The sequence below is a fragment of the Podarcis filfolensis genome (genome assembly GCF_964270895.1).
Source record: "Podarcis filfolensis genome assembly, chromosome: 4".
NCBI lineage: Eukaryota > Metazoa > Chordata > Lepidosauria > Squamata > Lacertidae > Podarcis > Podarcis filfolensis.
Genome location: NC_139607.1, coordinates 79,898,281 through 79,923,778, shown reverse-complemented (window position 1 = coordinate 79,923,778; position 25,498 = coordinate 79,898,281). Strand labels below are relative to the sequence as shown.

The 25,498-nt window shown below is 43.9% G+C and overlaps 1 protein-coding gene across 1 annotated transcript; it reads right to left on the bottom strand.

The window, feature by feature from the left end:
- Positions 1-3,796: 3,796 nt before the first annotated feature.
- Positions 3,797-25,419, bottom strand: MTMR6 (myotubularin related protein 6). Its single transcript, XM_083609134.1, has 15 exons — positions 25,368-25,419; positions 24,381-24,560; positions 18,239-18,355; positions 16,098-16,260; positions 15,665-15,822; positions 14,374-14,502; positions 13,426-13,560; positions 12,340-12,472; positions 11,751-11,860; positions 10,669-10,794; positions 9,988-10,037; positions 8,311-8,511; positions 7,455-7,589; positions 7,240-7,366; positions 3,797-6,358 (listed from the first exon to the last, which is right to left on the bottom strand). Exons 1-15 carry the CDS (start codon positions 25,386-25,388, stop codon positions 6,104-6,106), a joined length of 2,040 nt encoding a protein of 679 aa, XP_083465260.1. The 5' UTR covers positions 25,389-25,419; the 3' UTR covers positions 3,797-6,103.
- Positions 25,420-25,498: the final 79 nt, after the last annotated feature.

Below are 25,498 nucleotides of genomic sequence, written 5' to 3'. Positions count from 1 at the left end.
AAGAGACTTCCTTCCACATAAGCATGCATAGGATTGCACTGCGAAACTCACTGAACACAGCGGTGGTGAAATAGTACACTCAGTACACGCCTGATAACATGAGCCCCCTACATTGCTGAACACCTCCAGCACAAACCCTGCTGCAATGGACAGGGGCTGAATTAGAGCAGTGATCTTGCACAACTCAAAACAAAAAAAAATTTCTTCCAGTAGCACCTTAAAGACCAACTAAGTTAGTTCTTGGTATGAGCTTTCGTGTGCATGCACACTTCTTCAGATGGTATCTGAAGAAGTGTGCATGCACACGAAAGCTCATACCAAGAACTAACTTAGTTGGTCTTTAAGGTGCTACTGGAAGAAAATTTTTTTTGTTTTGACTATGGCAGACCAACACGGCTACCTATCTGTAACTTGCACAACTCCCGAAAGAATGGAGCAACTGAGCTTTTTCACTTACCTGGCTCAAAAATACAGGTGACACTGCTTTCTCTTCTGCACCTTGCCCCTCCTTGCCACATCTTGTTGATCTTCTCTGGTGTGCATACAAATGTTTGTGTGGTGCAGTATTTCTAAGGCTGTGTGCATATCAGCACCTTAAAACACAGCATCACCACTGTGTTTCGAGTCACTTTTGCATGTTGCCGTACCCACCAGGAAGAGGGAGATGATATCCTCATCCGATCTGAATCTCCCGTTTCTTTTCTCCATGCCTGTTCATGAAGCTGTCGTCTGCACATGTGCAATGGCTAGCTCAGATGTACACACCTCATCTTAACTGTGAATTGAATGCGGCTTACGTTATCGTTTCAGATTCAAGCTGGTTTGAGGGGAAACACATCCATCAGTGGTGTTTCCCAAGAAACTACAGGACAGCTCTGCATTGTAGATTATGTCACAAGGGAGCAGTGGGAGAACACTGAAGCTAGTGTAAACACAGGCAATGATGGGGCTGGGTACACAGAGTGGACAATAGCTTCCCACTCCTCCCCTGGCTGCCGCAGAGTGTGAGGTTAGCGCATAGGGACAGCGCATCTTGGATACATATTCTTCATAAGAACCATTTGCTAGACATCTAAAGGCCATCTAGTCCCGCATCCTCTTCTCATAGTGGCCAATCAGATGCCTATCGGAAGCCCAAAAGCAGGACCAGAGTACAACAGCACTCTCCAGACCCTCTGCCATTAAAATGTGCCCAGATTCATCATCTACTGCACAGCCTTCACCTCGCCTATTTATTCCAATAGAACATGCGCATGAAAAATTGGGAGATGCAAGGAAGGGATCCTACTCAATGGCAGAACACATGGTTTGAATGCAGAAGGGTCCAGGTTCAGTCCCTGCCAAACACCCTGGAGAGCTGCATTGGATTACAACTCCCATCAGCACGTTGCCTGGGACCCGAAGGAGCTGTAGAGCAACACATCTGGAGAAGAGGTCTATTGCACACAATGCTGGCCTGAACAGTCTGATAAAGCAGCTTTTTGTGGTTTCTACGACTTACAGTTATTCACCACTATCCAAGCTTATTTCAAGTGCCATATTTCTTTTAAGGGCAATCCTAGAATTGGAAGGGATCCCAAGGATCATGCAGCTCACCCTCCTGCAATGCAGGAATCACAACTAAAGAATCCCTGACAGATGGCCAACCATCCTCCGTTTACAAGCCTCCAATGAAGAAGAGTCTACCGCCTTCCAAGGCAGTTCATTCCACTGTCAGACAGCTCTTGCTATCAGGAAGTTCTTCCTAATGTTTTGTCAAAATCTCCTTTCTTGTCATTTGAATCCATCGGTTCGGGTCCTACCACGCGGAGCAGCGGAAAACAAGTTTGCTTCATTGGTTAAACCACAGAGCCTAGGTTGGCAGTTCGAATCCCCGCGACGGGGTGAGCTCCAGTTGCTCGGTCCCTGCTCCTGCCAACCTAGCAGTTCGAAAGAACATCTAAGTGCAAGTAGATAAATAGGTACCGCTCCGGCGGGAAGGTAAACGGTGTTTCCGTGCGCTGCTCTGGTTCGCCAGAAGCGGCTTAGTCATGCTGGCCACATGACCCAGAAGTTGTACGCCAGCTCCCTCAGCCGTTAAAGCGAGATGAGCCCCGCAACCCCAGAGTCGGTCATGACTGGACCTTATGGTCAGGGGTCCCTTTATCTTTACCATGTCAAGTGGTGTGACTAAGAGAACATCACAACTCTGTGGTGAAGAAAAATGGCAACAGTAATAACTGAAAAGAAATTCCATGGCAGTGTTTGTTAAAAGGGGCAGCAGCCAAGTCTTGCCAGCTTGGCTCTGTTCCTTCTCTGGATTTAGCAGCTGTAAGAGCCTTTGTTAAGCACACAATGGACGCCAGTATCAGAATACTGTGTTATCTCAGAGTTTTCCAGATGTGCTGTATTACTGTGGGAGTCTGATAAAAGAAGTCTTTGGGAAGAAAGAAATAGCCACGGCAGAAGGGAATACATAATACCATTTCCTAGGACTTTCTTCCATGGTGGGGCCAAAGAGGGTCCCTATCTTTTTTCCAATTGCAGCCCGCTCTTTGAAGCACACAGCAAGGCGATTGTTTTGATTTGAAACCACAAAGGTGGGCGAGACGAGGGAATGGTGGGGATGCTTCTGCTTGCCTTTGTGACGAGATGCTTTTAGGTTGCTGCGTTTCGAGATTGAGGTCACTCGTAATTGGATACGTATAGAAAATGCACAAGCTCGGCAGAGCCCTCCCGCATTTGCTCGCCTGCCCATTTGGCAGCTGTCCTACAAAACTGAACGGCTGGAAATTTAAAGCTCCAATTAAACAAAAAGGATCCCACTACACAATTAACTCTCACCCATACAGCTTTTATCAAAATGGTACCTCTTTGCACCAGGGGAAGTGTCATTTTTTTTAATTAAAAAACACACACACATGTAAAGAAACAGACACAGTTTCCTGGAACAAGGTATTATGTTTGCAGGATTATTTAAAAAAGAAAGAAAATCTAAAAAACTCAAGAGCTTCTGAGTCAAGAGTCAGTTTCACCAATATGATGAAATCTGTCCAGATCCAATTTCTTTTGTAGATTACACTTGTGTGGCATGCAGGTCAGGTCTGAAGTACACCATTCACCTAATGTAGGTGGAGAACATAGAGGGGAAAGAATTTGGCCAGAAGGATTCCACACTGATCATGTAAGAGCTCCACTTCCTAGAGCTCTGTGACCACAGGGAAAACTACTTGAATAAATATATAAGGGATATTGAGAAAGAGTGGAAGGTACCAGCTTGCTCATGAGAGCCCAGAGGACTACAGAAGCCCAATTTGTAAAAAAGCAAAACCTAAAGCAGAAACCCAACCCCAAAGTAGCCCAATGAGGACTGAACATATTTAGTAGCAACAGAATGTTGAATGTCAGATGGGAAAGAAAAAGTGTTGATTGGGGTGGAATGGTATTCTGCAAGAAGCCATGGCTGGCAGATTAGAATACTCAACAGGAACACTCATCAATTAACAACTGTTCAAGTTATATGAGAACTTTGGTTGAAAGAGTGAGGACCAAGCGAGAGGACGCTGAACACTTCACTTGACGCTGCATCTTTAGTTTTTTAATCATTAATAGTCATGACAAGGTAAGCCATCACCCACAAAAGCTTATGCCATAGTGACTTGGTTTGTATTTCATGGGCCACAAAACATCACTGCTTTTGCAGCAACAGATCAACATGGGCAACCCTGTTAATTCCATAGCTCCACAGTAAGCCTGATGTGCAGCTTTCTGCAGCTTATTTCTTACCAATATACAAACAGACGACAAGAAACGTGTGTTACGGCAACATTTAGTATTGTATTTTCAGTGTTTATGGTAACACAGGGAGATTATTTGTCCACAGCATAAAACGGGAGAGGGGAAAACAACCAGAAGGCACATATTTCTGTCCTCGTACTTTCAGAAAGTCAGTATCAATGCAACATCCACTAAAGTGGCAGAAGACATGAGAATGTACAGTTTTACTGCATTTACTACACTGAATGCAGGATCCCACCCCACCAACCAGCCGTGGACAAGAACATCTACCACCAAGACGACGTTGAAAAATACCCTTCACATTGTTCCCTCTTTAAACATATTACAATACAAAACCAGCAACCACTTAGAAAGGTTAATGCTTCTCCTCCCCTATACAATTTTGCCAACTCCATTAAGTTATGACCTGCATTGCCCTTGCTGTTACAGCCTGGATCCCAACTAGGGAAGAGGGAAACACGGCCAACTGTGTCAAGTTCCATGCTGCGTATTGGCAGTTTTGATCAAAAGCCTTCAGGGATTAGAGCAAATCTAAACTAATTTTCACTCTGAGCCAAATAAGCATTTGATCCCTCAGGTACAAATTAGCCTACCATACCACCTAGGGAGCATAATACCCCAAGGCGTGCATGTTTATAATGTTGGCTCTCAAAGCTCATTTCATTTCCTTCATTAAGACAATAAAAACTAACGTGCAAAATGTGAACAGAAGCAGGATCACAGGCTGAAAGCAAATCCATTCTCTTTTCTGATGAAGCCGAGACAATGATTTCTGGGGATACATTTGATTTGCCTATATGTGAGAGGGACACAGTATAATCCTCCTAACCAACCCTTCTTGTTAGTTAACTAGAGATCAGTTCAATCCCAGGTGGCATCCTGTATCCTGAGGATATGAGCATTATCAGGTTTTTAAAGCAAGTGGATTTAGAAAACGTGCAGCCAGCTGGCCTGCAAACCTAAAATTTATTGTTTCTTCTCCATTCACAACAAAGAGCGTCTGCCTCCTTAGCTATCCAAGGAGACTTATTTGAAGATTTCATTTACGTAGTTTTTCTACTGATTAAAAGTAAGGTGCTTAAAAAAAAATCCCTAAATTTATTTTAAGAAAGATTTGCAAACTGAACAAAAACCCTGCAGACGACCGTTAATTTGATCAAACTCAGAAAAACAGATACTGCTTCTACAGCATTTCTTTTGTTTTATTAGCTTACAATATCTAATTCTTTCAAAAACTCTGAAACCTGACTGATCTGAAAGAAACACACACAAAAAATTAGAACCACATTTGCTTTCATTGAGATGAACACCCATCCATCCCACACAAATGTTTTGGCTCTTTGTAGGAATACACACAATTACATAAATGTGAAGACTGTTGTGTTGGCACGTAAAAGGCAAATTTTAAATCCATACTGGGCCAGTGGCTTTTATTTGGCCAATCAGAATGTTCCAAAATGTTACGTAAAGCTTTCAAGTTCTCCAGTACTTCTCCAGAACTTGAAAGTGCTCTTGAGAACTCAAAGGCCTGCATGCTATATTGTGACACTTTTGATGGCATAATAAATGCATTGTCCTTAGATGGATTTTGGAACGTAACTATAAGGCTTGTGGCTAGATTTCTGCAGAAGATTCACAGCCCTTGGGGATGCAGTTTTAATCTATCTAGATAACCAGTTTTCCTGATTTTTGTAAAAGGACTTTTCAAGAGGCAGGGGAGATCTGGAATCCCAGAGTTACCAATGCAAACTTAGATCCTGCTGAATGCCTCTCTCATGTATCTCCAAACATCATGCTATGAACTTGGGATGCTAAGTTTCCATCTTTTGCATGTGATATACAGTACTTTCAATGGCAACATGAGACATCAAAATTAGCAACAGATTAAATAGGAGTACACATACACAGTACAGTCTATCTATATACATATACTTTCAGCGGCCCCGGTAAGTATTCTGTTGTGTCCTAGAAGTAGATCTTCAAAGCCCATTAAACCATTTGGCAATTGATATATTAAATAGCATTCCAAGTTATCCAGTGCAAACTAAAGTTTGTTATCCTTTAGACACGTACAACAACTTCCATTCCTCATTTCTTTAAGCCAAAAGAAGTTTTTACTAAATTCTCCACATTTCTTTCGGTATTGTTAAATTCAGTTACTTCTCACAAGAACAGCATTTCTCCTTAGCAACTCGTGTGCCATGCTAGTCTACATCAATGAGGCTCTCCTTTACACAAATCCGGTTTTTGGTCACGCTCCAAGAGACCAGTCTCACAATACGCCGTCAGTATTTTCAGAAAGAGACGGCAATACTCTGTGTGAAATTTAACATGTCATTTTTGCCACTCCATACTCCAGACTGACAACACCAGGCTCTGTCTTGGAGAGCTCTTCCATATACTCGCTGTACCGATTGTCTGCTGCGTTGGAGCCCTCTATTGTTCGAATACAGTCATTCCCATGTAGAAGAGGCTGCTCTTTCTTAAAGCACTGGGATGTCTTAAGAACTGGTGACACAGGCCGCAAAGGTTCCTTGGTGAAGGCCGCATCCAGCTCCTTGTTTACACGGTGACCTAATTTCTGGGATTAAAAGGAGTATTTCAGAGTAGGCTCCTTTTTCCTTTTGCGACCGTTTGGAGCCTGAGAAGCTGTTGTTCACATCCAGCCCCCAACCTACCGAACTCCTCACCTTCCCTATCAACATATGAAACTACCTTACACAGAGTCTAACCATTCCTTCCTTCAGTTCAGTACCATCTTCTCTGATGGCAGTGGAGCTCCAGACTCATCTAGAGGTCTTTCCCAGCTAGCGACCAGAGTTCCTTTTAACTGGGGATCCCATGGACTGAACCTGTGGCCTTCTGGGAAACACGGCCAATGCACTCAACTTCTGAACTATCTCTCTCTCTCTCTCTCTCTCTCTCTCTCTCTCTCTCTCTCTCACACACACACACACACACACTGCAGCTTTGCCACTCCCCACTATCAGTGGCACCGCTTGCTTCCTTATAGTATCAGGTCCTTCATACTTTCTGTACCCTCTGCTGTTCCTGAACAGCTGTAGTACATGCACTAAGGCAGGAACTGGGATGGGGAGCCTATTAACAAGGTCAGCCCAAGAGACCTACAAACAAACAAGACTCACAACTTGGATAGCAAGTTACACTATACAAAGGACTGGTATTTATGGTATGCGGATGAAAAGGGCTTCTTCTAAGTCTCCCTCTGGTGCAAACTGCTCTCTGACATGTTCCAGTCCATCTCTGTGTGCGTATTATTGAATGGCCCAGCAGGTGGAGTGCCATCTTTCTCTTGCCAGTTGCAAAAATAATCTTCACAAAAGCAATACAAAGAAACCATCATTTGAAAAAGCATCTGAGGGGATGCGGTTCTGACCTTTTAGGAGCAAAGCAGGCCTGTGTCAGACCTCTGAAGACAAAATAGTTCTTGGAAATACTCACAGCTTCCAGTTCCTTAATGTCCTTCTCCAGAAGTTTATTTTGCTCGCTCATGCTCATGACCTGGCTGGCTACGGATTGCCGGGGATGCATGGTGTGATCAAACTGATGATACATGTTCCTCCAGAACCTGCACGTGCCAATCGCAATAGTATTTTAATACACCATTCTGGCAGCTGGAACATTATTATTATTCTTTAAACAGCATTGAAACTTACTTAAAATTAAATGATACTGTGTCAGGCTCCAGAATTGTGAGCGACTGAGAAAAATTCTCATTATAGATGGGGTTTAGGTACTTCTTGCATTCATCCAGAAGGAAAGGCCACAGTGAATACGTCTTCTCTTTCAATCTTGAAGGGAAGAAGAACTTGAGTGAATCACAGTCAGGGCCTGAACAACACTAATGTCATATTTCAATGGCAAAGCTACCCACACAGTGGAGATATTAGGACAACCTTCCCCGACCTAGCAGCCTCAAGATGTTTTGGACTGCAACTTCCATCAGCTCTAGGGATGATGGGAGCTGTAGTCCAACAACTGGAGGAAACCAGGTTAGGAAAGGTTGATCTATGGCCAGAAAGCAATCACTGGGGGTGAGGTGGGGAGGGAATGGAAACAGAACTGGATTGTGCCTGCAGTATTTTGGGGCGAGTCTTTCCCTCCCCCCTCCCCCCATGCTGTTTCTTTACTTTAAAGTGGGGGTGGGGGTAGAAGGTGATATAGGGTGGTGATTAACCAAGTTTTAATCAGAGTTGGACAATGGATTATCACTACAGATATATATCATTTTATCTGACAATGGGAAACTGCAGTCTAGGGTGTGTGGAATTTAAAGTGGTGAAATGGCATGCTGGGGCAGGGTGTATTTCTAAACCAAAGGGAGAACGATTCTCCCATAAACCTTTCTCTCTCTCTTGAAAGCGATTATATTCTAAAGAAGATTTTTCAAGGATTCATGTTTTAAGGAGTGCAAAAGATCTAATGTTTTTGCAGTGCTGGTTTTCCCACCATCACACACCAGAAAGGTGATTCTAAGCCCTAGCGGTTAAGAGAGCTAATATGAAACTTTACCTGAGCTCTTCTCGTTCTTTCTGGCAGTTCCCAATGAAGTTTCCGAACTGGCAGGAATGGACGTGTTCGTGGATCTGAAGGAGAAAAGCCTCATTGAACTCAAAGGCTTGCGGAAACTGCTCCGTCAGGTGCCAGACGCTTTCTAAAAACTGAGCGAACACGGGAGAGATTTCCTTTGGGTCTCCATCCAGCTGACCACATCTATAAAATACATTCCACATTAAAAGAGGCCAGCCAGTTAGTTTTTATTGTTCTACTGCGGGTCACAACAGAGAACGAAGGGCAACGTAAAATAGTAATCACAACCATCTAGAATATTTACAACAGCAATAAAACCTAATGGGGCAGACAGACAGACAGACAGAATGGAACTCCTCCCCCCTTCATATTGTATGAAGATCATCAGCAGAGCAGATCCAGTAAGCAGCATGCAACAACTTCTACATTTCATTTTCATTAAAATAAGACCAGCTGCTGCAAAAGCACTTCAGGATAAATACGTGGGGGAAATGGTGGGCAAAACTAACCCTGGGTAGTCACAAAAATTCAGTGCACCGACATAACCTCCTCCTCCTTTCATAGGTTCAGTTGGGTCTTATCTATGTTTTCAGGATATGCTAAAAACCTTTCTGCGCACCCAAGTATTTGCAGAGTAGAGAAACTTGTCATATATTTACTGGTCTCTGTGGAAGCTGTGGAATTATATTTTGTATTGTTTTATTAGCCATCATATGCTTTTTATTCTTCTGTGTATTGCTTTAGGGTTTTTTTTTTAAAAAAAGAACTAAAAGCAGTTTATTAGTATAATAAATATATAGGGTTGAATCCTACTAAGTTCTACTCAAAGTAGACCCACCGATCTGAATGGTCTTGGCTCATTTTAGGTCTGCTAATATCAAGGGGTCTACTCCAAGAAGTTGGGTTCAACCTATGATAACGATTAGTGGACACGAAGAAAACAAAATTACCAAATGTGATCTAAAGGGGGTTTTCTGACTTTTAGGAGCACATCTCCATTGCTCTGTGGAAGTCCCACCTTGTTTCCAAGCCAGTTTGTTGTGCAGCAGAGTGATGGTGGAGGTGGAACAGGCGGCTATTTGAAAAACACTAGCTTAAAGCCTGCTTTGGGAGGTGGAACTAGGGATGCAGTTTTTTGGAACCCGCCCTACCCAAGTTACTGCTATGTTGCTCTGAACGGCACATGCCAAGTCACATAGAAACCAAAAATAAAATGGGGCACACGCGCACACACACAAACACACACACACACACGAAGATGAGCTCTCAGAAAGACAGTAAGTATAGGAGCATGACTCATAGCTCATTCTGGAGGGGCTACCAAGTCTAAGTTAACTGGTGACAACTCAAAGCTCAGGGTAGATGCTAAAAGCCAGGAGCCATCTGTGCAAGGAACAGAGCTTTCCCCAGGGTCTTGGGTTGGGAAGTAGGGAATCCAAGACCAGGGCCTGGCTGGACTGGGGCTGATATCCAGAAAAAGTCATCTGAGGAGTGTCCCAGCTCAGGAGGGGTTCCAAAAACAAAGCAAATGCATCTTCTGGACTAAAAGTATACAGGTCCCTTATAAGCTTATGAGATCTATGTGAGCATATGAATAGTAACACAATGAGTTACATAATTAATTCAAACGTACAGCATCATTTTGGCAAAATACCCTACCTGTCTGAAAATTTGTGCCCGAACGCAATCCAGTCTTTTTCTATCAAAACCTAGAAGAAAACAAGGCATCAGCTTTTCATCTGTTTTTATGCTGCAGGTCTAAGTTTGGATTATATTACCCAGGTCAAAGTTCTTGGTTTTGATGAATTAAACCCAAAATATCAGAGCAGTGCCCAAAATAATCCTAAACTCAAATATATACATTAGATTTAAGTCTCATGTCAGAGTAATTTTAAAAAATCAAACTGATTCAACTGGTGTGTTTACTACTTAAAATTAAGTCCTGTAAACAAAACAGGCTTCTCCCCCAACCTTGTGCCCTTCAGATAGCCTTGCCACAGTGCCCATGCATCGGCAACCTCAAAATTAAGACTACTATAATGTGTTGTTATGAGGGGCTACCCTTGTGCATGGGTCAGAAGCTGCAGCTAGCATAGCATGCAGCTGCTAAGTTATTTGGTGGGATACCCCAACATTGCAGATATTAACACCAGTGTTGAATGTTAATGATGTACCTTTATAGGATAAAGATTCCCCCCCAATGTTTATTATGACATACTTAGCATATTAAGCGCCATTTAAAAATGGTATATAGGAAGTAAAACAAGAGCGATTGCACCAAAGTAACTCGGTTGTAGCATGTGCCAACTGAAAACAACTTGGTGTGCCTCAAGTACGCACCATAAAGCCTTTCATTGTTCTATAAAAGGGATCCAACAACAGAGATCCCAGAGAACACACTTGAGACGTCCGGTCCCAGCCGTCGGAGCAATGCACTAGCACACTTGCACTCTCCAAAGCTATGGCCTGTGAAAAAGACAAGAAGATTGACTGATGCGTATGCACTTGTATCACAAGGAAAACAAACACAGCTTTGAATTATTATTATTATTATTATTATTTATTATTTATTCCCTAGCCACTCTGGGCAGCTTCCAACAAAATATTAATGCACCAAACATTAAAAGCTTCCCTAAACATTCCAATGAGTAAAGCGGCTAGCAAATCACGACAAACAGCAGCAATAATTTGATTCAAATATGCAGCCTGCTGCTGCACTCAGGCACCATGATACAGCGAGATATCTCCTCGCTTGGAACAGCCCTAACAGGGAAACAGATGGTTGTGGTATGTGCATCGATACCCGACAGCCTAAGGCGTGGGAGGCGTAAGTTACTCAGTCCACACTCTTTTCCTTCCAAATGCCAAAAGGCAATTGGAACGTCTGAAGTTGACAATACAGACCAAGTTACCCTAAGGACACAAAAAAGCTGCCCTAAGCCGGGAGTAACTATCTAGAAAAGCGATGGGGAACCTGTAGTCCTCCAGAAGTTCCAGAACTACAACTCCTATAATTCCTGATCACTGGCTGTGCCGGCTGGGGCTGAAGGGAGTTGGAATTCAGGCTCAAGCAGAGGCCTTTTACATCATTTGCTATCTGATCTTTCTTTTGAAAAACAAAAACTGGGATCTTCCACATGCAAAGCTTCTGCTCTACTCTTGAGCTAAGAACCCGCACCACGTGCGGGTGGAGGGACTCCATGAACTGAGTAGCCAATTGCAGCACCTTCTTAAATACACCCAGCCAACTGGATCTGGGAGCATTCCACCCTCCTTTACTAAGTTAGAAAGGAAACTGGGTGTTGTTGGGGTAGTGCCCCTGAGCATTTATCCTGGAACATAACTAAGCTTGCAGAATGCAGGCTGCACTTGCTGGTGTATGGGCATCCACCACTGGCCACAAGTTGAAGAAAGCAAATTACTTTGGCTAAGAAGATAGCAGCATCCAACACGGCTTTGATGTGTCGCAGCCATCCGCAGCTCTCCAAACCAGACAGAAAATCATTGACCGACAGGCCCCTGGTCCCACAGACTGAAATAGAAAGATACTCGGTCGTTAAATTCAAACAGCAGCACTTTCCTCTGTAGGGAAGCAACTGAAGCTTACTTTCACTTCTGAACAAATCAATTCCTAGGCTTGATACGAACAACCTTTTCTTCCCAGAGTTTCATCTACATCCCATGGGGGCTGTGCAAGAGAGGATGCTGAACTATGCGTGTTGTTGAAAGCTTGAAAATGTCACATGAAACAGAAAGAGAGGGACCTGAAATTGATGTGCATTCCAGGTATTTTTTTCATAAGATTTATATTCCGCTTTAGAGTAGAAAAAACGCAAAACGGTTTACAAAAAAAGAAAGATAGAAACCCTTCAGCACATAAGGGATACTGTATTTATTACTTCAAGCAATAAGCTGTTTGGTATGGCTATGTGGGGGTGGCGAAGGCTCTACAAAAGTCTATTTTGTAATTATCAAGTGCTTTCTACCAATTAGAAGCAAATTTATACATACCTTCCAAAAGTTTCTGCAGGCTCGATCTCATTACATGGATGTTTTCGATACCCACAAACTGGAATCTAATATTAGAATAGTTGTCTTCATTCTCATAGCCTTTACCTGCTGCTCTGTTGGCCAGTGCATTCAGCTTGAAGAAAAGGAAGGTAAAGCAGTTAAAATGTGTGGGAACTCCCATCGGATAAATATTAGGAACGTTATGATTGCTCAGGTTTCCAGATCTATAGGACAGGGTTTTTTCCTCCCTTCATGACCTCCTCCTTTCTAAGCCAAACCATTAATCACGTTGGATATGAAGTATCAGAAAGCATCCTACTCACTTGGTAACCCCCCACAATTTGTCCTGAAGCCTGAATAGCAGCTCCCAGTAGCATAATCACAATATGCTATGCAGCATGGAAGGCTGCTATTTTGAGAAGCACCAGTACAAAGCCCTCTGGAGGCATTCAATCAGTTGCATTGTTCATTGGACCCTGGCCAGGGGCCTGAGTCAGGTAAGCAACTCCTCCAAAATCCGGGGGGGGGGAGAGAATTAGTCCATGAGTACAAACAGCCAGTCCAATGATTATGAGGGATCCAGTAATCAAGTCCTATAAGGAAGGAGCCGAGTATGCTTTAGCTTGGAGAAGACACTTATCTGCAAACATTGAAGGGCCGTCCCACACACAGATGGTAGCCCAAATTTATTCTCTGTTGCTCCAGAGGGTGGAACCCAAAAGAACTCATGAAGACAAAGGACGCAACCTAAACATTAAGAACCACCTTCTGATGGAAAGAGCTGCTCAACAGTGGAACAGACTGCCTTGGAAGGCATTGGGTTCTTCTTTGTTAGAGGCAGAGCGACTAGCTAACAGGGATGCTGCAGTAATCAACTTCCTGCATCATTAGGAAATTGGACTAGGCAACCCTTAAGCCCCTTTCCAACTCCAATTCATCCCATTGCCACTCTCAGGTTGTTCATCAAACTGGGTCCTGACAGAAACAGCAACCTAACGATAAGGTGCAGTTACGGAGCAGTAGTTCCCATCTCCGAACTACAGCATTATATCACATGAGAAACCAGCTAAAGGGAATGGTACCTACTTTAGGCCTGGTGTCCACAACATACATATAGCAATTATTGGGATTGGCTTTGCTGATCGCTTGCAACATGTGCTCATCCTCCAGACACCTGGCACTGAATCCCGAGAGAGGCTGACTACATCTGCAAATGGCAGCCTAGTGAGAAGATGGAGAGAGAAATATAAAGATAAGATAACGAAAGGTCTATATGAGCACTTTAGAACAGTGGCCTGAATTTTAAGTACAGTTCTTAGTTCTCTGGTAGCCGCAAGAAAGCCAGAAGCATGATGCATGGGACTCTGAAGATGCAAAACCTCCAGAAGGAAACTTGAAAGCCAAAATGTTTCAGAGTTCATGGTTTCCTCTGTTATAGGCAGAGACGATTTGCCCAAATTTTAGTGATAAAGCTGGAGATATAAGGTGGCAGACACAAAATTAGTTTCCATAAGAGAGACAAGACACATTTGCATTATGCACAATCAACTCAGACCATTTTTCAATGCCCAAACCACTTTAGTTTGTTTTCTTGGTGCCATGCATGCTATTATTAGTTCTAGTTTCAACTTCCCCACATCCCCATAAATGGGAAGCAAAAACTTGAATCTTTAAGTCCTGAATTTTCGAACCAGTGTGATTCATTGCAACACAAGACAAGTTGTAAAGGTTCTTCTTCTGGAACTCTTGACAAAATCAGCATATAGATACAGATATCTGTGGTGCAGCCGTAACCATGTCTAATCAGAAGTTAAGTCCTAATGAAGTCAATAGGGCTTGCTCCCAAGTAAGTGGGGCTACAATTGCAGCCCTAGTGAAGTGGGGCCTACCCCAATGTTACCTTCTACTAACAGCCCTTTTTGATGGGCCGCAACAGATCTATGAATCTGGGTTACTGTACTTACCCTTCCTGTCTTTTCCTGTGATGGAAAATAGCCTTTAGCCCATCTCCCCTGAATGGAAATCAGACTATACCTCATTATCTTTATGATAATATGACAGCACAGGAAACCTTCCTTTACTTCGGAACTTAGAACTTCCAACAATGATGGGCTTGCTTGCACTCCTGGGAACATAGAGGTCTCTGGGATATGTTTCACAGATCTGAAGGAGGAAAGGAAAGGAACTATAAGGGATAGCGCATTTAGATATGGCAGGGATGGGGAAGCCCCCTTGGGACTCTGCTTAGGCCACCGCCCTCACCAGCCTTGCTCCATGGGCCCAAGGGCTTTTGCCAGGCTGGAATGTCCTTAAAGTGACTTGTGTGCAGTGGGAAGGTAGCCTCTGGTACAAAGAGCCACAGCCATAGCTCTACCTACTTTTGCCTCTGCCCTCACCAACCAATAGTACGCACTCCCAGACCTCTGCTCACAAGGGAACATGGCCCTCAGGAAGAAAAATATTCCCCTCCTCAAGATATGGTGTGCAACTGGTGGCATTCATTGAAATCAATGGGAAAGGCCTTTCCCACAGAGCTCCATCTTCACAATGGATATTGCTTAACCCTTACCTAGAAGAATTCTGAAGTATCAGGGCTTCAGAAAAACACTGACTGGGTTCTTGAAACATGTCAGGAACATAAGACCCCTGCTGGGTCAGAGCAAAGGCCTACCTAGTCTGAACTTTCTGTGCTCACAATGGCGAACCATATGCCTGTGGGAAGCCTGCAAGCAAGACATGGGTGCAAAGAGCCCTCTCCTGTTTGTGTTACACAGCAACTTCTGATGCTGGAGGTAGCACATAGCCATAGCTTCCATAAATTTGCCAAATTCTCTGTTAAAGCCATTCAGGTTGGTGGCCATCGCATCAAAATGCTTGCATGATTTCAAAAATAAAACCTGGGGGGAAATCAATTCCTAGTGTTAATTCTACACTGCCTCTTCTTTAGTTAGAGGCACACCAAGCAAGAAAAAAGTAATTAGAAGAGAAGTGAAGAAGTTGCTGCCTTCTATGTAGCCTTGCACACAAAAGTGAACTGAGCTCTACAGCAAGGAGAGAGGGGGCCTAATTATATTGCAGCATACATTCTCTCAGTTAATGACAAGTTGAGTCATCCGTCCCTGCTGCATGCAATTGAGTGTGAATTCAATCGAAGCAGCTGCAAAACAGTTGTAAGAAACAAGGTTTTCCAAGCGAACCTTCGAAACTGAATTCCCATGAGGAAAAGGAACAGACCAACAATTATTCCAGCGTGAATGAGGTGGAAAATGCCACTTCTCACTTTGGTCTTTCATTTCATTTTTATTTTATGTTAGCAATCTATTACCTTATAATCACGATTTGCATCTGATAACTGCCAGTCCGAGTTAGGCACGTCCATCCGGTTGTACTCTTCTGCAAGGTCTATGAGCTGCCAGCCTTGCACTCTCTCTTCCTCCTTTTGCTTTGGGTTGTATGAAAAGGCATACAGTTCATCGTATCTTGCTAAAACAAGCCAGGAGAAAGAGAAAAAGAGGAAGGAGCCTGAGCCTCGCTGAGGGATTCCAGAGTCACCACACTGTCGTTGTTGTTTAATTTATATACCGCTTAGTGTCGAAACAGTTTACAAAGTATAAAAAGCAGTTGCACAAGCACTCATAATTAAGTTGCATAATAAACTGTAATTAAGTTACATGATAAAACAACAGAGCAAATGAACAGCAGAATCAGGTAAAGGGATCAAGGGAATGCCTGTGTAATGAGAAAGGCAGCCACTCTACCTGGTTTTGACAGCTGAAGCAAGGAGTTATAAATATCATGGCAGTCCCTTTCTCTGGGAACAATGAAGTGAACTATCCTGAAGTTCTTGCACTGGATCACCAGGGGGCAGCCGGACGTGGTCAAGGCGAGTTTCTCTACCGCAGCAATATGATGGTGCAGTATCTGCAGCACACAGAAAACCCACAATGGCGTTTTCATAATTCTTGGTTTCCACGGAAGAACCACAGACATTATCTCAAGTTGCTTGCTTGTTATCGGATGTGCTACACTACTTAATGCTGTGACCAGTATCCAAAGACCCTGTCCACAATATTTTTGCTTAACAACCTTTTAACATATTTCTATTGCTTTTCTGGACATTTAATGTGAAATTTTGTATTTTGCTTTTCTTTTAACTTGCTTTGGGACTTCTTTCAGCTGTATGAAGAAAAAAATAAATAAATTTGATATACTAAATAGAGGAGTAACCCCGATGGGATTTATTTTTAATTTTTATTTTCTCATACTCCACTGCAAACTGTATCTCAAAGTTAGGAAGATAAGAAGAGCCCTGATGAATCAGGCGAAAGCTCCATCTAAGTCCTGCATCCTGCTCTCACAGTGGCCATGGGAGGCAAGCAGAGCCAGGGCGCAACCGCATTCTCCGCATCTTTGGTTCCCAGCAATTGGTATTCAGATAACTCCAAGCTCCCCTCAGAGGAAGAAGAAGAGTCTGGATTTGATATCCCTCTTTATCACTACCCGAGGGAGTCTCAAAGCAGCTAACATTCTCCTTTCCCTTCCTCCCCCACAACAAACACTCTGTGAGGTGAGTGGGGCTGAGAGACTTCAGAGAAGTGTGACTAGCCCAAGGTCACCCAGCAGCTGCATGTGGAGAAGCGGGGAAGCGAACCCAGTTCACCAGATTACGAGTCTACCGCTCTTAACCACTACACCACACTGGCTCTCCGATTCTCTCTGGCTCTCTCAGATTCAAAAGCAAATTGCCTTGTGGAATGAAGAGCAGGGACTGCTGTTTGAGAACGCAGTGAAAAGCCCCTTTGGGTGTAGGGATACGAGCTAACCTATATTCTATTAGTCCTGCTTCTGAAGGTGACCTTCAACAGGCTACAAATGCAGACACACCAACACACTGAGGAAAAACTCTAGCTATACATAGCCAGAAACCTGTTAATGAAAGTCTCAGCATTATCTCTCTTTTCAAAGACTAAAATTAAGAAACTACCAAAGGGGGAGATGCCAATTATTCGTAACTCAATAAAATTATGGAGTTTAATTAGCTAGACTATTATAGGATATACAGCACACTTAAAAAAAAACAGTTTGCAAAATTAAACTATTAACTGTGGCGGAATGGGCAAAGAGAACTGATGAAGTGCCTTGGACCTGGGAATGGGAGACTGACTTCACACACTTGCCAGTGCTAATCTCTACGCATGCACAGGAATGATATCTGGGCAACTGGCCCAAATGAAGTGAGAATACCACAGGCTTCTCTCAGGAGGCTGGAACTAAAGCCTCTGATTCTTGGAAGAGTGCCCTGCAAAACATTGGAACAGCCCAGCTCAAAGAAGTCAACCTGAAGGAGGCATATGGTTCAATACCCATTTAAAACAATTGTACCTCACATTCTGCATACTTAAAACAGCTTACAACAACAATTACCCAGTTATTACAAGACAGGAGACTGGGCCTGGGGAGTCCTCTACATCAGAATAAAGGTAAAGGGACCCCTGACCATTAGGTCCAGTTGTGACCGACTCTGGGGTTGCGGCACTCATCTCGTTTTACTGGCCGAGGGAGCTGGCGTACAGCTTCCGGGTCATGTGGCCAGCATGACTAAGCCGCTTCTGGCGAACCGAGCAGTGCATGGAAACGCCGTTTACCTTCCCGCTGGAGCGGTACCTATTTATCTACTTGCACTTTGACGTGCTTTCGAACTGCTAGGTTGGCAGGAGCAGGGACCGAGGAATGGGAGCTCACCCCGTTGCGGGAATTCGAACCGCCGACCTTCTGATTGGCAAATCCTAGGCTCTGTGGTTTAACCCACAGCGCGACCCACATCCCCTACATCAGAATAAAGCGACACAAAATAGAATAACAAGGGTGCCCCATTGGAGAAAACCATCAGAATCCTTACCCATGTCTCTTTCTGGCTCGAATCTATAAATAACAGGTGAGTTGCCGTGAGATAGAGTGTTCCTGTTTGTGACTTGATGTTTGTGCTGAAACGATCCAATAATTTCACCTGTTCGACCTGTGAGGGCAAGGGGGGGAAAGAGAACACGTTGCCATGAAGTAAAGCTATGAAACATATGATCTTGACATAAAAACAGCCCGGTCATTCAGTTCACTATCTCCTTCTTAAGGGGCAGATCACTGTCTGGCAACAAAGTGCGCGTGCATTTGCAAGGACAACCTTTAGCCTTCACAACGCACCAATAATGCAAAATGCAGCCACCAGGCATGTGACAGATACCCTAACGTGCATGGCCTATGCTGCAGCAGCTAACATGTGCCTGCTAACAGGAAGAACCGCTCAGCTAGAACATTTTCTGGCTTTGTATCTTCCCGTTCTGATTGCTTACCAAGAGGACAACATTCTGGTTGGGCTAGTAAAACCCTGGCTAAGTGGTAACTCAAGATCAACTGGTTCCGGGGCTGTGTTTGCAAAGGTGACAATGCAGCCTCCAGAACAGAAACGGGATACTCTATATCTGGGGTCACCAATCTAAGGCCCATAGAAGTGGCCTGCGGAGGTCGTTTGACTGGCCCATGAGCCGCCCCCCAACCAAGTTGCCCGCTCGCGTGCTGCGCTAAACCGGCGCAGCACGGCACAGGGACTCACTGCCGGAAATTGTGTCTGCGCGGGACCGATCCAGCCCAGGCAAGATAAATCTTCCTGACCCCTGCTCTATATTCTATTAAGCCCCTTGTTTTTTTTCAGTGCAGTTCTGCCGTGAACAAATTCTCTCCCACAATTCTCATTTCAAATAGTACCATCATGCAATGATCTCAGAAAGACTACTTGGAAAGACTCCTCCTAGAGAGAGCTAGGGGCTCCTTTTCCTGGATCCAACTTGGAGCACAGTTCAAGAACTGCTGAGCAGATAACACAGCAACATCAAAGTAAGGCTATAGGCCTTGGGTGGCAACCCCCATACCTATACATGGAACCAAACACAGCTTCTCACATGCTAAGACAAATAGAGGGTTCTGTTGTAACCCCCATATTTAAGGAAGAATGTGGGTGCTTGTTTTTTAGGTGTGTTGTTTGCTATATGTTACTGAGGAGGGAAAGTATGGTGCTGTGTGGTTATGCCACATATGTCCTATAAGGCCTATTCTGAACTGAGACTGAGGGGAAATCTATCCTTCTTAGAAAACGAAAAAGCTCCTCAAAACACAAAGGCTGAGAAGAGCCAAAGGGTCTTGCGTGCAGTATTCTTCCAAAATAACATAGGATGCTTTCAGCTGTAGCAGAGAGCAATTTACAGAAGGTGCACTCAGAAATTTAGCTGCTTTTAACCGATCGGAAATTGACTTTGAATGTTCTACAGGTCTGTTTTGTCTGAATCCCAAGAGCAGGCCAGAAAAGCTACCACAAAGAGGCTATAAGGGAAGATTTGGCAAGGATGTGTTCCTCATATTCTCTTGGCAGGATTGGCTCATTAGCACTAATTCACCAGTCTGCTCCTAGAGCTCTAACAATGAGTCTGCCACAAGATTCAAAGCGTGCATCTCTTATACAGTCCAGCAGAATTAGAACTCAAGGGAGAAAGCAGCAACAACAATGGAACTTCCTGCATCAGCAATGCAGGTATCTGCAATTCCTGAATTCTATCTCAACGTCAATATTTGACCTGGCTAGATTACAAGAAACATTTTATAACCAATTCTCCAGCTCTTTGCTTTTTAAAAATGCTGGCAATACAAATCAGTAAGCATCATTTAAATAAGTAGCTTTCAGAAATATGATGGTGCTAATTTGCAGGAAACAGAAAATCAGCAGCTTCAACTAAAGCAGCCTTCCAGGCACGTTTTATGTTGAAAAATAATTAGGACCAGCTACACAGGCAGACTGGATCAGGTCAAAGTCACATGACCAGGGTCTAAAGTAAAGCAAGCCCTCAAGCGGCAGAGACTTGCCAGTTTGTGAACTGTACTCCCCCCCCCCCTTACTCAGCCACCCTGTCCAATTTTGATAAGCAAAACTGTACACCAATAAACAAGAAAACATGAGCATCCTCAGAAATGAAGTCTAACGGAACAGGTAACTGTAGGGCAGGATTTATTTAATTTTAAGGATTGAACTTTTTGCAAAGTATCAAGTATAAACGTGGCATAAATCCATTTCTCCATAAGCTAATTTATGGCTGCTATCATGTTACTACATGTGCAGCCCTTAGAATGAAACAGTAGCTTGCGCACATAGCCAATCACTTTGAGCTGTTGAATTATTTGCACTACGTGTCAAAGTAAACAAGACAACCCGTGAAAATGTGGGCCAAAGGAGTGGCAACTGAGGACCAATGTGGCGTAGAGGTCACTGGTGAAGAGCAAGGAGAGCATAAAGGTAAAGCTGTACCAGCTTTGTAGTAATAGGTGACCAGGAAAACGAGCAAGCTGGCAGAGGAGGGATGGGTGCCTTATCATTCCTCTGTGCTCAGTACAGAGACTAAGTACTATAGATTGCCAGAGGAGGGAACGGCTCTCTTCTGCACCCAGTATAGGAATGAGGTGGGCTCTTAATCCCTTCTCTACTGGGCTCCAAGCAAGCTATTAAAACACTCTGCAGGCTAGTAACTTTTGTGGGCTTATTTACAAGGTTGCTTTGTGAGCATTTTGTTGCTTTTTAAGGGTACTTCTTCCTTCTTAGGAACTCCCCCAAAGAATATTCAACCTTGTAGCATTATAGAGAGTTGAACAGACAGCATAAATCGCATGACAGGTGCTTCTGCCTTCTGAAAGACAACCATTTTAAGCCAAAAGGAACAGGCTCAGATCCAGCCCAAAACATTTTGCTGCCTGAAGTGAAGGAATAGATGGTACTCTCCACATGGGCATAGGGTTATATTAGAGGTGGGGCAGGCTTTATGTTGGGGGGGGGGCAGAACCGAGGTATCTGATGCAAGTAGTCAGTTAATTAAGTCTTTTATTTGTTTAATTTGGGGGGGTCAGCTCCCCCCCTGCACCACCCATGTACAGAAGCATGGCAGCTGAATCTTGTTTCAGTGCTAGGAATAGGATGGTGTTCTTCACAGCACCTGAGGGGAGCAGAATATCTTACAGGATGCAGGACAGGACATGGCTTGCATAGGTCTGTCCTCCAACAATAAAGGACAGCCAGGAAACTCAGAGGAACATAAGGGACCCCAGCATCTGTAACCTCAAGTGGCTGCCCCAGTCTGCCTAGTGATTGGGCATGCCCTGAATACGTTCCATACTCCTTTTGAGGTGCAGGTCTTTCCTCTTCAGCTGATGATTTCCCAATTACTTTTGTGACTAATGGCACTTGCAGCATACAGAGACTTCTTCCACAACCTCCCCCCAACCCGGCCTGGAACAGCAGCAATTTGCCTCAGTTAGCATTTTGAAACTTGCAGATTATTATAGATAAGTCATCTGCTTCCTCCTCTCTCGCTGCCATACAATGTTTCATTCAAAGGATATCTGAATTTCAGTGGAAGGTTTAATTTCTAAGAAGTTAAAAATACTGCAGGTCACACACAGCAAGAGTAAATACTGATTGATACTCTGGAGTGGTTTTGCTTTGCGGACAGGTTGTGCTACAACAGCAAACAGTCTATATGGCTCTGAGATCCATGCACACAGATCACATTTCAGGCTAAGGTCAGTGATCCTCTACAATGCAATAGAGCTTTTACTTAAGAAAAGTAGTAAATGGTCAAAGGGCAGTATTAAGCTTCTCAGGTCTAAACACAATAATCTTTGTTTTTGATTCTCCACAATTTAAACTCATATTGAGCCACTGTTTTCCAGCTACTCACAAAAACATTGAGTTACTTTAGCTTCAGAACGAAACAATTGGGGTGGGGGTGTAGAGAAAGATAATAAGTTTTTTTGCCTGCAGGTATGCTTGTTTAAAGGTAAAGGACCCCTGATAGTTAAGTCCAGTCGCAGATGTCTCTGGGGTTACGGTGCTCATCTCGCTTTACTGGCCGAGGGAGCTGGCGTTTGTCCGCAGACAGTTTTTCCGGGTCATGTGGCCTGCATGACTAAGCCGCTTCTGGCGAAACCAGAGCAGCACACAGAAACGCCGTTTACCTTCCTGCCAGAGCAGTACCTATTTATCTACTTGCACATTTTGGCATGATTTGAACTGCAAGGTTGGCAGGAGCTGGGACCAAGCAATGGGAGCTCACCCCGTCACAGGGATTTGAACCGTCAACCTTTTGATCGGCAAGCCCAAGAGGCTCAGTGGTTTAGACCACAGCGCCACCCGTATCCCTGTATAATGCTTGTTTATACAGTGATAAAACTTCCCTAAGAGCACAGCAATCTAAGATGATGTCATTTTTAAAAAGAAAATATTTTGAATTCAATTTGGAAATGAACTGCATTAAAACTGTCATGTAACCCTTACATGTCTTCCACTGAAAAGACATAGGAACAGAGAAAACTGTCTCCTACTGAGCCAGACCATTGACCCATCTAACTCAGTACTGTCTACACTGACTGGCAGTGGCTTGCCAGTACTTCAGAGTCTTTCCCATTGATGCCTGGAGATTGAACGTGGGACCTTCTGCATATAAAGCTGATGTTCTACCTCTGAGCTATGGCCCTTCCAAAAGACCTGGCAAGAGAGATGGAAAAGATAATATGGAATTTGTTGTCTATCTCATGACATGATCTCATAAAATCAAATGGGCCCCACCCTTGGCTGAGAGCCCTGTCAGAAAATATCACTCTGTAGGTTACAAGAAGAAGACTGGAAACACATCAAAATTAGAATCAGAGAATTGTAGAGTTGGAAGGGACCATAAGAGTCATCTTGTCCAACCCCCTGCAATGCGGAAATCTTTTGCCCACAACCCTGAGATTAAGATTCTCATGCTCCACCTCTCACCTTACATCAGGCAATACCTCTATCTAAACCGCTACACTGGCTTCCTGTCCACTCCCCAATCCTGCTTCTCCTGCTGCCATTTGCCTCCCCCCCCCCCCGTGGTTTCCCATCAAATTATGTATGTCAAGCTCCTTGGGACAGGAACTATGATCTTGAACTTCGTAAGATATCATGCCCGCTGACACAGAACACACACACATATATATAATTGAAAACTTAACCTCCAAATAAACATGAATAAGATAGGGCTATATGGCTGCAACCTTAACAGACAGTAAGTACTATGGAGATTAGTGCTGTTTGTAAGATTAAATAGCATCACATTACTGCGGCCTAAACTACTGCAGCCTAAAGCCCCCTATCACCACACATAGGATCATGGGAGCACTAGTTCATGAAAACTTAAGGATCCCATTAAATTCTAAGTTCAGATACGCAGAAAACAATATATGTAAAGAAATCAGGGAGGGGAGCTGAGGGAAGTCCTTGGTGGGGGAGAGGGAGAGTTGGGGGGGGGGAAATAATGTAATTGATTAAGAGGACTGATAAATTGTTATGTTGAAATTGGTTAAGAAAAATATTTTAAAAATAGTAATTCTAAGTTCAGATACAGCCTGCTGCAGCAAACAGCAAAAGAAACCCAGAGGGTGACTGACATTCATCCAAGTTTTACTCAGAGTGGACTCACTGAATATTTAGTCACGCTCGTTCATTTCAGTGGGCCTACTCTTGAGTAAAACTTAGCTGCATTCCAGCCAGTATGGCAGCAACCTTAATGCCCAACCACCCAAGGCATTGTGCCATAAACCATCATGGCCTCGGAACCAATTTCCTCAAATTGTGGCTAGATAGGATGGAAACAAGTAAAGAGCTTAGGCGACAGCAGGATTGACCACGGTGCCACAAGACTATTTCTTGTGCATGTTTTGCTGCAACCTTAAAGCCCCGCTGAACTGAATGGGAATGACTTCTAGGGTAGATATGGGTCGGCTAGGACTGCAGCCTAAGGCACACACAGGCTTGCGTCTGAGTAGGCATGCACAGGGTTTCACGGCAAGGCTGCGATCCAGGAGCAAGCTCGATCGGGTGCTCAAGCCTCCCAAGAGGAAGCCCCCGGGGTCTGCAAGGCTCCCTCCCACGTTCCTCCGGCGGCGGACAAGGCCGGCCTCCGAGCAAGGCCCCGCTCAGTTACCTTCGTGGTGCGAATGTGCTCCATGATGCCACCGCGCCCAAGCTGCCCGCCGCCGCCCCTCTCCGACTGGCCGCTCAGCCGGCGTCTCCTGGAGACACTTCCTGATAATCGAGTGCTGGGGATGGAGGTGGGGAGACCAAAGCGGCCTGCAAGAGGGCCGGATCCGTCCCACAGCGACCCCTGCCGGGTGGAAGACCCAGTCAAATAAGAGAGAATTCTCAAACAGAAAAGGCCGCTTTGTTTTACTTGCTTATCATTCCGCCCTTCATCCGAAGATCACAGGGCGGTTTACCAATATACGAACACATACAAAAAATATGCACCCTAATAACAAACAAAAACAATGCCACACAAACACACACGCAGTTTAAAAGGCCGTAGGATTGGAAAGAAGATAAAGTCCCTACCAGAGAAGAATGGCAGGTCAAGTGGATGTGATGATGCAAAAATGGCTAAAATGACCAGAAGAATCAGAAATCAGGAAGACCAAAATTTCAATAAGGAATAGGGGGGAAATTATATTTAAAAAAAAACCATTGTAAACAGTTAAAATAGTTAGTAGGATCAGAATAACATTTGTAGTTTAATGGTGAATTTTGGACACAGTGAAGAGGTAAAAGATTTTGATTATTATAAAAGATGCAGGAGGAAATGGTTAACTATAGGACCCACAAAGGGGAGGAGGGAAGTCCAGGAGATTCTTTGGAATCTTGTTTCTATATTGTATGTTGGATATGTGACTAAAATTTTAATCTGAAAAACCAAATAAATAGTTATTTTAAAATTAATTAATTAATTAAAAGGCCATAGGATTACTTAACTAGCCAAGGGCCTGGGAGAAGAGGAACCTTTTCTCCTGGCGTCTAATGAAAGCAACAGATGAACCTCCCTGGGAGAGAATTTCATAAATAGGGAAAGAAAAGGCCCGTTCTCGCATTGCATATCCTGGGCTTCGTATGCCTGTTTGAAATATATTGATATAGACACCTGCTGAAGATCATACTTCATATATCTGGCAGACTCCAAGGAAGGTGAAGCCAGAATAAATATGTTTCAGGGGACACAAGGGTAGTCATTGGTAAACTGGAATACTTGTGACATCATCCATCCGGCCAATC

Coding starts and splice junctions, on each gene's coding strand:
- MTMR6 (XM_083609134.1), bottom strand. CDS start 25,388: ATGAAGTATGATCTTCAGCAG. Junction 13,561..14,373: donor ATTATCATAAAGATAATGAG/GTATAGTCTGAT, acceptor TCTTCTCACTAG/GCTGCCATTTGCAGATGTAG. Junction 10,038..10,668: donor GAACAATGAAAGGCTTTATG/GTGCGTACTTGA, acceptor GTTTTCTTCTAG/GTTTTGATAGAAAAAGACTG.